Source organism: Bremia lactucae, linkage group LG4 (genome assembly GCF_004359215.1).
Source record: "Bremia lactucae strain SF5 linkage group LG4, whole genome shotgun sequence".
Lineage (NCBI taxonomy): Eukaryota > Oomycota > Peronosporomycetes > Peronosporales > Peronosporaceae > Bremia > Bremia lactucae.
The window spans coordinates 4,836,140-4,850,040 of record NC_090613.1 but is presented as its reverse complement, the minus strand read 5'-3'; the positions used below and the strand labels follow the sequence as shown (position 1 = coordinate 4,850,040).

At 48.2% G+C, this 13,901-nt stretch overlaps 1 protein-coding gene across 1 annotated transcript; it reads left to right on the top strand.

Annotated features, from left to right (window-relative positions):
* Positions 1–1,218: 1,218 nt before the first annotated feature.
* On the top strand, positions 1,219–3,222 carry CCR75_006207 (uncharacterized protein; the record flags this gene model as incomplete). Its single annotated transcript, XM_067964278.1, has 1 exon — positions 1,219–3,222. One exon carries the CDS (start codon positions 1,219–1,221, stop codon positions 3,220–3,222), a length of 2,004 nt encoding a protein of 667 aa, XP_067816613.1.
* Positions 3,223–13,901: the final 10,679 nt, after the last annotated feature.

Below are 13,901 nucleotides of genomic sequence, written 5' to 3'. Positions count from 1 at the left end.
CTATCTGGCCCCGCAGCTGTTGCAAACCAGGCAGCCAGTAGAACTTATTATGGTGGGAAAGTCTCACAGTGTTGTCTGGGGTATACAAACGTATCGCATACTGCGTTCCTCTGTATGTCAAAAGGGTATTAACGGTAAAGGACTGGAGGTGGTATGTTCCCAGTAATAGAGAAACAAATTACCGTTGAGTTGAGGTCGTTTTTAAGCGAAAAGTGACGGAAACAGACTGAGGTGTTTGTGCTTTACCGTGCGGTCTCAAGCTCCTTCGACATTATTGCACAGACTTTATTTGATTACGACCAGTATTGTAAACATATAAGTCGATGCAGTTTTCTTACCTGACTAATCATGATCTACAGATTGTTGGATGCTTCAAGGCTCCGTATGTGACTGCAGTATCTGGACCCTGCAGCTGGTGCCGAGAGCGGGTGTCTGACACCGAGAGAGGGTGTAAATTCATCACGAGTGCTGATTTTTTTAAAAAGCATCGTATTTTGCTAAAATCGCAAAACAACTGTTGCAAATCGACATCATTATGATGTCCTTAAGAACAATAAAGAATTCATTTGGAAAACACAATCGGCGGGAAGCCTCAAACACTTCAGGTGATAAATGCTATAAGCCAATTGTCATGTGGGAATGCGTGGACAGCTATGTGATCTGTAATTTTCGAGATTTTAGAAGCACAAATGCTCCATTTCAAAGCCCAAAAGTGCGCAAAAAAGTACGGCGAGATCGTGAGAAGCTTATATACTCACACCAAAATAAACATTTACAAACCCAAGCACGTACTTGTAAGGCTTGGCATACTGTATGATCCCAACAACAGATCAGTAGCGTCTCGTCCCATTTATCGGGTTACCTGAAACGATTTTCCTGCAGGAAATTTCATTCATGCTTTAGACGCGATACACGCAAAGTGCCGACAGATCCCCCAAGAATCAATCCTTTCGTGGCCGTGATTATTACTTTAAACCCTCAGAAAGGGCACCTTCGGTATCCGAGGTACATCAATGATATTAAAAGTCTCACGGCACGACTAAGCGGAACCAAGCGGACAGCTGCTCTAGAGCAGTTGATACTGGCCAGCAAAACCATTAATGGGAAAACTAGCCTTTTGACGGTTTGCTGACTAAAAAGACGCACTCACTTTCAAATTTAACCGTGACTGCATAGTCAATTTCACCTTGAACGTATCCAAAAAATAATTATACCAGCATGGGAGCCGAAAGTAAGATAGCATACGAGGCTGAAGAGCCAAAAAAAATCGCGCACAACTTGGCCGACAACTCAATCCCGGCTGTTGGATTGAACCGCATCGAAGACGAATGCTTTTCTGGCAAAAAACAAGAGGCGGACTTTGCTGTACTGCCCATCGAGACATCTTTTCCTTGTAGCACCTATGCCAACTACGAATTGGATTTACAGTGCAAGTCGCATGTCGTGAGCGAATCTACTCAACGAGCGCTTTTGACACCCGAGCACCAACCGGACCAAACTTCGTACAATCGATTCTTCTTGCAGCCCAATATAAAAGACATGACTCTGGATAACAAGATCAGTGGCGAACAATACAAGACGTCCCTCGTGTTTGGTTTCAAGGACAGCACCGTCAACGACATGCTCACCCACGCGCTTGCAGTTTTCGCACATTACAACCTTGATTTAATCAAAATTGAAATCCGTCCATGCAGCAGTGAAACAGTCAATCAAACCAGCGAGGTGACCATGCAATCCAACAGATACCAGTACTTCATTTACGTGGACGTACAAGGCAATCCCACGGATATTAGCCTGTCAAAGGCAATTAACCGCCTCAGCGAGCTTTGCGTATTCATGCGTATTTTGGGTACTTGTGCAATTTTACACAGCAAAGATTCCATGGCCACAGCCCAGCTGTTACCAAAGACCACCCGTGTACAGACTCCCATGCAACCGAGTATGTCGGACAAGTATCCGCTGAATCCAATCTTTCAAAAAGTGACAGTTGCCAAGACCATGCTGATACACGGTCAAACGAAACAAATGGAGGCGGAGGGCAAGAAAGTATGGTCCTTGTGCGTGGGTGAGCCCGATTATATTCCACATGAGCGCGTGCTAACCGCTGGTGCCAAGGCCATGCTCGAAGGAAATATCAAGTACACGCACATGAAGGGGTTGGTTGAGCTCCGCGATCTCATCTCGACGTATCTGCAAAAAGCCAAAGGACTTCAGTACGACCCGGCCACAGAGATTTTGGTTTCAAACGGCGCACAGCAGTCCGTGTACCAAGCCTTGTACACAGTGTGCCGTCCTGGTCAGAAGGTCATCATTCCGACGCCTTACTGGCTCAATTACCCAGAGATTGTAAAACTTGTGTACGCCGAGCCCGTTCCGTTGCGCACGACGATTGAAGAAAACTACCTGATTAATCCCAAGAAACTTGAAAAAACGCTGACGATGCATCCAGATACCAAGGCCATTATTCTATGCAATCCTAATAATCCGTCGGGTACGTTGCACAGTCCGGACCATTTGGAGCGAATTGCTGCTGTACTCCGCAAACCGCAATTCTGCCATGTTGTCGTCATTTCCGATGAAATTTACGAGCAGCTACTGTACCAGGACGAAGGTGTACCAGAGCGCAAGCATGTGAGCTTTGCCGCGTTACCAGGCATGTTTCAGCGCACATTAATCGTTAATGGATTCTCCAAAGCCCACGCCATGACTGGCCTGCGTGTTGGTTACTTAGCTGCTTCAAAGCACTTTATTGATCCTTGCACGATTTTACAAGCACAGATGACGTCGTGCCCAAACACAATAGGCCAAGTGGCTGCGGTCGAGGCGCTTAAATACGAGCTTGAGTCAATGGCGAACGGAAAGCGCCGGATCAGCAAAGTGATGGAAAATCTTGACACCAAGCGTCGCTACATTGTCAAGCGATTATCGGCCATGCAAAATGTTTGCTTCGCATATCCGACATCCGCATTCTATGTCTTCCTGGACTTGTCGTCATATTTCAAGGGGGGAAAGGCTTTGATTGCTAACAAACGCGTGACACTTCAAAGTGTCGATGACCTTTGTGCGCACCTATTACAGGAGATGCACATCGCTGTGGTGCCTGGATCGGAGTTTGGTGACGAATTCGGCATGCGCATCTCATACGCGAGCTCGATGGAGGCAATTAAGCACGCGATGGACGGCATGGAGAGTCTTTTGAACTCGCTCATTTGTTATCATTGAATGGTGATCATTGATTGGTATTAAATAATTGATTCGCTTTTTAACTGAACTAAAATTGTAAAGCTCGATAAAGGGTGTGATTTAGGATCTCATATGCTCATTGAATCAATAAAGCTTGATACGCACTGGTACTCTCGAGTTGAAAGCTTCATCATGGTTCATCTATGCTGAAGCACGTGGTTGAGATCTACACTTCAAGCACAGATTAATCAGAGCTACAATTCTAAATTTTATAAATACAGTCATCCCTCTATCCCAAAACTTATAACTTTTGCTAACTTGTAGGATCTGAGGTCCACCATATGGCGCTTAATTACTAATAATGACTAATAGCCACAAACAAAATAGAAGGTTATCGAAGAAGATTTTTTTTTATAAATGTGGGGGAGGAAACCTGTTTAAGCCAAGCATCACATGTAGGCGGGCACGTCGTAATGCGGCCACGATCTACTTAGACACACACCCTAGCACAGCGAGGAAGCGGTTAAACCATCTTCTCTTGCGTGCAGTGAGGTAGTTGTGGTGGGCGCCTTAGGGACCTCACCCAACGCACTATGTACTCTAGTAAAGTGTCGTCACGGGAGTGGTAATATTGGCTCCTCGAGCGCACTTACTAAGTAGAAAGTAGTTTTCGTACTGATTTATATTTAATCGCATTAAATATAAGTACCTATTTTATCAATCAAAAATGTCATCTCTGTAGATAACACTAATACGTATTGCGAGCGTATATTTCTAGAGATACCTCGCATAACGGATGACGCTAGGCGTCATTTCTCCTAATGGGAATGCACCTATGTGCATCACATACACAATGTTGGTCACAAATATGAGCCACACCCGCTTGGTGGGTCTAATCATTTTATCCCTTTTAGAACACCAAGTGTACTTAACGGGGACTGTGTAACATCAGGACAACTTTAGCCCGTTACACCACCACCCCTTTAAAAACGAATTTACACTTTAAATTTCGTCAAAGAGGAAGGAGGAACTGCGAGCAGCTTTACGCGCCGCTAGTTCACGTAATCACTCTAGCGACCTGTGTTTCCATACACGGCGCTAAAGATGCCACCTAAAAGGGGCCACGTTGGTAGGTCGAAGACGCCCACTCAACCTCACACTAAGCGCACGCGCCGCGTTAATTCGCCGGCCGCGTCTAATGCCTTAGTCGAAACGCCGACAGCCATTGCTGCTGTCGCGTTAACAGGGCTGAAGGATCCATTCCACTTTAACAGTGAGGATGCTGATCCGTCGCTCATTGTCGCTACAATGAGTCGACACCGTTGCCGTCACCTTATTGTAGTGATGCGGATAACGAGCTCATGAGGAAGGATGATGGCGCATTATTGCCCATCCAAACTTCTCTCATGGCTCACAGCATGGCGACAGCAGCACTTACGAATGCTGTCTCGTCGTCTGCGCTTGAAAGCGCAGCGACAGGTAATGAGAGCGCTGCCCATAAAGGCGCAGCCGCTTCTTCGTTGGGTAAAACCACAACGTATATTGCTCAGACCATAATCCATAATGGATCTGACATAGAGGAATTTGAGTCTAAAGCTTCGCCGACGATATGTGAACGTGCTCAGTCGGTGTCACGAGCCAGTCGTTTAGAACGTGGCTATGTGACGGGTGGCATATCACTGATGCCCTCTCTATCTAAATGGCCTCGTTTAAACGGGCCAGAAGCGTCGCTCTTAAAGCGCGCTCTTATAGACGCTCATAATTTGTATGGCGTCTTTAAAACATGAAAGGGTCAGGGAAAATCTGTTAAGCGTATTTTTTCCGATCCCGGCCGTGTTGCGTTTAATTGCGAATTTTTCCGATCCCGGTCGTGCTGTGTTCAACATAACGCCCGACCAATACGAGGCAGAATTCTTGCACTGAATTCATCCGCATTCCGATTCAATGCAACAGCGGTACATATGCGATACTATACCCCTTGTTTCTTATCACAACGCTGCTTCTGTCAGTCCATTTGTGACTATCGAAGAGGCCTCAGCTGGTGCTCCTATTCATAGGCAGATAATAAGCCGGGCACGTCAATACGTAGGCTATCGATCGGTTCCTAGAGTCGTAACGCTTCAAGCACCCTTTCATTTGCACGAGGATCTGATACCTTTGGCTCACGGAGTGGTGGGCAAGCAACCTTCCAACAAGAAAGCGTTGATTCCCACTCGCATCCATCAGTGCAGGCGGCACCCGATAGGAGCGGCGACCTCGCCCACCTATTCGCGGCTGCCTTACCTTCGTCCGTTCAGTCACAGGCGTTAAGCGCTGCTGAACGACGCATTGCGGATCTCGAGGGTCAAGTCTCGCGACTGACCTCGGTTCTTCATGATGTCCGAGCGAAGGCTCGTCAGGGTCATGAACGCCTGAAGACTCGTTTGGACCTCTTTCCATGGATAATGCTGAGGGATCCGCGTTACTCGCGTGATGTCCCTCGCTCCCTCCAAGTCCTGTTCGTGGAGGGAGTAGTCGGTCCGAAAGCTTTTCGCCTTCACCGTCACCCTCACCCGAACAACGCTCGACTCACAGTCGGCGTCACCATCGTCTCCTTAGACGGATGGGGGTATGTGACCTCATTTGTGTCTACATACCATTCAGACGACCCACGTAAAATACGGGGTGCATCTTCATATACGGGGGAAGGGTGAGCCTATAATTTAGGTCTCCAACCTCTTCTACACCGTAAAGGGCCCAATGAAACGCGGCAACAACTTCGTAGAACCTCCAGGTAGTACAGAAATTGCATTTTTAGGTAGGATAGCGGTACTTAATAGTACTTTTTCACCCACTCTAAAGCTTTAATTATTTTTGCGACCATTTCGGTCCGCATATTATTTTTGCTTGTCCTGTGCGCTTGCCATTGCGCCACAGACTTTCGTGTGATGGCTAATCGCTCAACCACAAAGCCTCGCTCACGCTTTTTGTATCAAACTCGCCTATGATACCGCCGAGAGATCGGTCATAGAACGTAGATTTGTTGACCACTGCTAAACTGGCAGGGTCACAAGGGCAAGTATCAGTCGTTGAGATGATACCCTCGCGGGTCATCGTCGTATTGACGAAACCGTGTCCATCTTTCGCTCCAAACATAGTGAGGGGTCCTCATCCACTAAGACTCGAGCTGCGCACAAACAAGACTGGCGTCTAAGGATGGCGCAGTCCCTTAATATAAAACGGTTACTCACCCGTACTGGCGTGGACACTGTTATTTATAGCGAACTCCACAGAAGGCAATTGCTTGCTTCATTATTTGAAAATCGCTTTAGTGCGTAAGACATCCGCCACGACCCGATTGGCACGTTCTGTTTGGCCATCGGTCTGGGGATGATCTGCGGTCGACATGTGGAGCTTGCTACCTAGTAACTTAAACAAATGTCGCCAGGAATCAGACGAAAACGTGGATCCCGGTTCGATGCTAAGAGCTACTTTTAATAAAGTATGCTCTTGTCAAGTTTCGTGTGCACCTATTGGGCACCGAACCATTTGTCGTATATACGGATCACGCATCACTCCGGACCGCAATAAATTCACCGCACCTTTCGCCTAAAATGGCAAGATGGCTTACATTCTTCTCTACATATAATTTTAAAGTTGAATACTAGCCGAATAATTCGAATGTTTAGCTGACGCGTTATCGCACAGACCAGACCTCGAGGTAAAACACCAGAAAAGTCTGTCTCATGCTAAGGCAAATGTTTAGTCATCAACATAGGCAACCATAAAGGTCTACCACCCGACGAGCTCGCTGGCTTTTGAAATAAAGGAGAGCTACAGTCAGGACGAATGTTGTCGCCTGCTGTTTCATTACTTCGGTGGATGAAAGGCCTCCTTTCCGTCGCACCTGAAGGCTAAGCTAAGTTGGTTTTAGCTACAGCGATGGCTTGTTATGGCATCAGCTGTCACCTTGTGATCCCTTGAGAACCTATCTATGTGCCTCATGACACAGATCTCAAGCTGATGATCCTTCACGAGCTCCATGATGTGCCATCTAGTGGGCATCTGGGCCGTGAAAAGACAATCTTACGAGTGTTAGAGGAATTTTGGTGACCACACCTATATAGATGGGTGGCCAACTATATCCGCTCTTGCGAACAGTGTCAGCGCATTAAGCCTGCACCGTCCATCAGTGCGCCACTGAAGCCGCTATCGATTTTAACCAGCTGTTGGAAATTCTGGACTTGATGTTTGGCATGCCGCCCGATCATAAGGGTCGGACAGGGCTCGTCGTCTTTGAAGACAGACTGAGCAAAATAGTACATTTAGCACCATGAACAACATCGATCACAGGCAAAGAGGAAGCTCTTTTGTTCTTGGATCATGTATACCGACTACACGGGATGCCTGAGCCCATTCATTAAGACGCTGTGTTGCTAGGCTTTGAAGGACGCCCCATGTACGTCAACTTGCAATAGTGCGTCATAGGGTCCCTGAGATACCTGTGCTGGGTTGCATCGTAGGTACACATGGTGTGCGACCAAACCCAGACAAGGTAAATTAGTAAAGGAACGACCAATCCCACGATATGCGAAGGATTTGCACCAATTTCTAGGGCTCGCTAATTACTTGCATAAATCTAGCAAGAATTATGCTGAGCAAACTAGACCATTATCTGACCTCCTTAAAAAGGACGCAGAATGAGTTCATTTAAAAGAACAAGATTATGCGTTCACATCAATGAAGCAATCTCTTGTAGAGGCACCGGTCTTGGCATTGCCAGACGCGGAGACGCCCTTTAGCTTCGTCTGCGATGCAAGTAATTTTGCAGTCGGCAGCGCGCTCATGCGGAAGAATGACGACGGCGTTGACCGTGTCATCTCTTATTAGTCTCGGCTTGTAAAAAAACGGAACTTAATTTCTCCGTGCATGACACGCTTGTGTGACTCTATTGCGCTCAGCTCCTCCTCGTCCCTACTATGCACAAATACATTGTCAAAGAAATGAGGCGCGTAGGCACAGTGCTGACGCATCACGTGAGCCATTACTCTGTTGAATGTCGCTGGTGCGTTTTTCAAACCTTGAGGCATCACAAGCCACTCCCAAAGCATACCGCTTGGGGTGCTTACAGTTGTTTTGGTTACATCGGACTCCCACATAAGTACCTGATAGTAGCCATCCTTCAAATCCAACGCGGAAAAGATAGTTGACTTTCCCAGGGAGTTCAACAAGACATCTTTCCGCGGGATTGGCGTTTGCGCCGGTATGGTCGCCGTGTTCAGCTTATTACAAGCATGAACCACGCGCCATCCACCTGTGGCTTTACGCAAACAAAAGGTCGGGCTGCAGTGAGGCGATTTGCTCTCACGCACATGTCCCGCCTTGGCTCGCTTGTCGAAGAACTCATCGATATAATTGGCGTGTTCTTTCGGCAACGGCCATTGCCTGGTCACACACTACTTGGTGCCAGGTTCGAAATCAATCTCATGTCCGATGCCCCTCCCTATCTGCTGGTAGGCGGCTCGGCACTTCTTCCAAGAACACATCGCGATATTTCCACAGACCTCAAAGAACGGACTGTCTCTCAAGGCATCCAGCCTTGCGCAGCAAACCGTTTATTTTTGTCCTTTTTAGGACGCTCTCGTCCATTGTGGACGAAGAGCAACAGTCCACTAAGTTCTCTTCTGGAGCTGGTGTGACTTTTTCGTGTATCTCTCATTCCTTTAATTCGACAAGAGCATATCCCACGACATCTCCGGGGAATTTACTATCTCCTCGGCAGATTTAAAGACTTGCCGGAGCACCTCAACTGAGGATGCCTCCGCAATTTCGACTTTGACGGCCTCGACACCTCGTTCGAAGGCCCGTCCTCTTTAATAGAAACTAATCCTAAGGTACGATGACAAGTAGTCATGTGTCCGAATGTCCTGCATAGAGCCGAGAGCATGTCGCTGTAGACGGCGAGCTGACAGGAAGTCATGCGTCGCATAAACCGGCACAGTGCCTAGAGCCTGGTGCTGTTGGAAGGGGTGCGTTAGCCAGGAGAGCAACGGCATTCAAAAGTCGTGTAACTCGAAGAACAAGTACCTGACAGATTAGGACGATCAAAGGCACGTCTTCGTTTAGACCTGACAGATTAGGACGATCAAAGGCACGTCTTCGTTTAAACGTGCCTTTGATCGTCCTAATCTGTCAGGTACTCGTTCTTCGAGTTACACGACTTTTGACTGATAGCGGATGCCGTTGCTCTCCTGGCTAACGGACCCCTTCCAACAGCACCAGGCTCTAGGCACTGTGCCGGTTTATGCGACGCGTGACTTCCTGTCAGCTCGCCGTCTACAGCCACATGCTCTCGGCTCTGTGCAGGACAATCGGACACATGACTACTTGTCATCGTCCTTTTTACTACCCCGGTCTCCACGAGCTCGGTAGAAAATGGTTATACGTTTGACATCCCGTCAACGCACCCTCAACTGTGTCTGACACGACATCAGTTGCATACACCTCTCGCAGGAGCACATCATTTCCGGTGTCCTGCGTAGAGTTCGCAACTGTGCGAGTATGCCAGTCTATCCATGGTTGATGTTTTGCCAACCATGGCATGCCTAGGATGAGGTCATACGGACTATCCATACCTAGCACTGTGAAATTCTCTTTACAAGAGAAGTCACTAAAGCTGAAGGCGAGTTCTACCTGAACTCCCTCAGACTTAACGAGCGCGCCGTTCGCTAAACGAACGGTCGCCTCTTCTCGCTTGCCATCCTGGCAAAGCGACTCAAACATCGCCGGTCTCTTTCTTAGAGCCGCGAGTTTCACAAAATTTTGTGATGCACCCGAATACACTAGGAGGGTCATCACCTGGTCATAGCCTCGTACTTAAGCGCTATACACCAGCAGGGTTGAGGTCCAAAATTTCGAGACCTCCGGAACTATGCTACCCATTTGTTCGACAACTCTGAACTTTGGGGTATCTTCAGTCTGCGTCAGTAGGGCATCCCGCCCCTACTGCGCTCCTGCATTTCCATACCCCTCAGTGGTCGATGCAAAACAAATTCGTCTCGCAAGCTGGTTCTTGCCATCGCCCTTTAAAAAGAAAGTCCTCTTGCTGGGCTTCTTTGCCCCAGCAGGGACCCTGGCATAGCAGTGAGCCATAATATGGCCACGCCTGCCGCATTTATAGCAGAGAACGTCTGCATTGCTTAACTCCATGGGAGTGGCATCTGACTTCTCGGCCGACGGCTTATACCAAGCTGTCGCCGAGGCACTGTTATAGGATTGCTCCTCAACTAAGGAATTTGGATTGCCTCGTCCATCGTCGACGGCACCTTTCTGAAAAGGGCCTGTCGCGATGGGCCATGCGTTAGTCCGTTCATTGAAGTGGGAACCTTAATTTGCTCCGAAACCGGATCTACGGTAATAGACGCCAACAGCGAGCGCATCTTTTGCACATACTCTTGCAGAGATCGCCTATCGCGCTCCAAAGAAGCGCGCTTGAAGCAACACTTCGTTGTTCGGTGGCTGGTACACGACGCGAATCTTTGTCTTAAAAGATCGCCCATGTAGGGAGCGCCTTTCTGTCATAAGTGCCGAGTACGCCCACTCCGACGCCTTACCACGCAGAAGCGGAATGGCGTACGACACCATCCGGCTGTCGTCCTCGATGAGCTGCGCATCACCGCATTGCTCTACGGTTAACAGCCAGTGGATAATCATGTGCGCTACAGTTCCATCGAACTTAGGCAGGTCCATCCGAATGGGCCTCAGCTGATGCGGCCGGGCAGAGAGCATTTCAACAGTCCTGTTGAGTGCCTCGCTCCGAGCCGGCTAATGCCTCAGCTCATTCTGATTCTTGTGATGGACTCCGCCGCAGCATGGCTCTGTGCTTCGGACGCGGCTCTCCGCTTTCCAAGCACGAATGCCTCAAACTGCTCCAACTGAGCAACATGTTGCTCAGGAGGACTGCCCAGGAGCCTGGCCAGGGCTTGTTCACCAAGTCCCTGCGCCATAAGCCCTGCCACCTCCCGATGATGTTCGGAGAGGTGAGGAAAATGAGCCCAATCAATATTGAGGCTCATCCTCACGTACACACGCAGAGATGCGGGTCGTGAGAAGGATTTCAAGTGCTTCCAAGTGTAGGCGGGCACGTCGTAATGCGGCCACGATCTACTTAGACACACACCCTAGCACAGCAAGGGAGCGGTTAAACCATCTTCTCTTGCGTGCAGTGAGGTAGTTGTGGTGGGCGCCTTAGCGACCTCACCCAACGCACTAAGCACTATAGTAAAGTGTCGTCACGGGAGTGGTAATATTGGCTCCTCGAGCGCACTTACTAAGTAGAAAGTAGTTTTTCCTACTGATTTATATTTAGTCGCATTAAATATAAGTACCTATTTTATCAATCAAAAATGTCATCTCTGTAGATAACACTAATATGTATTGCGTGCGTATATTTCTAGAGATACCTCGCATAACGGATGACGCTAGGCGTCATTTCTCCTAATGGGAATGCACCTACGTGCATCACATACACAATGTTGGTCACAAATATGAGCCACACCCGCTTGGTGGGTCTAATCATTTTATCCCTTCTAGAACACCAAGTGTACTTAACGGGGACTGTGTAACATTAGAGCAACTTTAGCCCGTTACATCAAGGGTGATTTGTATGATGTTGACACTGCGAATGTCAGTCTGAAGGCTGCGGAGTAGTTGTAGGCAGAACGGTGGGCTTCCTGGGACAGATCAAGCAACGTAGAGGTACTTCCTAAGATGATTATCTTCTCTGACTTGGTAAATCTGTGTGTAACTGCCCTCGACTCTGCTGAAGCTCCTTTGTTCCCTTTCTCCTCTTTCTGCACTGCGTGAGCACTCTCGTCTTCTTCGACAGGGTTGAGAAGCTCCTCAACGGCCATCGAATAGCGAAGCGGCAACTGTTTGAGCTTAGTTTCCAGGTCCTGCTCCAGAGATTTCTCCTCCTTCACAGTCTCCTACTCGCCCTCCATGTTCTCTACTTCCTCTTGGCATCGGAACCGTGGCAGGCTTTGCAAATAGCCCGGTGTGGTTGAAGCAGTTTTGATCGTGCTAGCCGAAATTCTATCCAAGTAGAAAGAGACCAGCGCACGGCTGTAAGCTGGTCAACTTTGTTACTGTTCCAATCTCGCCTTGGTCGTCGCAATCCAGCGCGTGCTGAAGATGGTAGCGCCGGTAACACCTCTTAAAAGCGGCAATTATGCCGGCATCCATTTATTAAATTTCGGTGTCGCGTTGGGCGGAAGGGCTAAACCTTGACGTTGGTCTGCTGCAGGTCGTCCACTGTGTGATTTGCCAGGAACATTGCACGTTGCGTCTAGGGTTTAGGGTTTAGGGTTTAGGGTTTCAAGAGGAGGACCTTCCTGTCTTAATCCTAAAGCACTTGCCAGATGTTTGCAAGATTTACAGGTCAATCCTAAGACACAAGGTTGCAAACATATCTTAATAGCTATGTCAACATTAAGAAGCCATTCCTGAGAAAACTGTGGGCCATTTATGCTTCCACGTTGTGCCTAAAAAGGAATCCCAACTGCTCTCCTGTCTTCTTGTTAAAACACTGAGGTTTTTTGGCTCGTCCGATGAAGAATGGCTGAAGCTTATTAGACCCATCAGCATTCGCTATGAAAGCGTCGTCGACGCGTGTCTGTATAACAGATGTCAGTTTCTAAATCCAATGGAAAGACGAATGGAGATCAAATTGATCTTGTCCTTTTTGTGCCCTTCAATCTCTGCCTGAGCGATCGTCCTATCAATGTCATGCTGGAAAAAAAGTCCTGTCAAAGCTAAAATAACCAAGGGTGATCCGTCTGAAAGAAAGGCAAAACTAAACTTACCTGTCAGATCCACGTTATACACATCCCGGAGAAAATACCCGGTTATAACCGTGTTCAGCTCAGGTAGAGCCTCGTTCAAAACCTTCACATTAAAATCGATTCGCTTTCGCCGTGGATGCGGATAGCACGGCGTTTGTGGCGTTGCTGGAACTTTTGGAGAGATCCGTGAGAGAACTTAATGGCGTCATCTTGGATTCCAAGTGATTCGGCAAATCTATGAGCCTTTGCGCAGATCAGATCCCCGGTGAGGATACCCCACGATGCTGGCGGCGCAGCACTTAGAAGGCCACTGCCTCCTCCACGAATGGGTGCTGGACAAGGTGCTGACGCTTGGCGTTGGGGCTGTAAAGTTCATTGCCTCCAGCTCAGCACATTTCTTCATGATGTTGCTGATAGAAGCCTGAGTCACGCGCTTAGTGAGGTTGATCTCCTTTGTCGCCCAGGCAGCCAAAGCTTGCTGGCTCATGCTGCGATTGGCATCCTTGTGCTTGCAAATTCGCAAGCATGAGCATTGGTAAGGCGAGCTTGCGACATCTGTGTGTGTTGCAAAGAATGGGATAAAAGTCAGCAAAAAAATTGTCACACCTTGTTCCTCGCAATTGACGCAGAACCTGAACGAGGTTTAGAAACAAAAGGTAAGGACCTGTGTTGGCAGCCTGAAAATTTCTGGGTTCTCTGGGGCTATCAGATACGTACACTCTCCCCCTCACTCCCGAAATAAATGGAGGATGCGCACTAGTAACGAAATTTGATTGGCGTCATCTTGTTTCAAAGGTGACTGACGTACCTGTCGGTGACCATTGTGCTTTCCATGCACTTGCGTTTCATTTGCGGAGCGGAGGAATAGCCAATGAAGCCAACCTCCTGTGATACTTT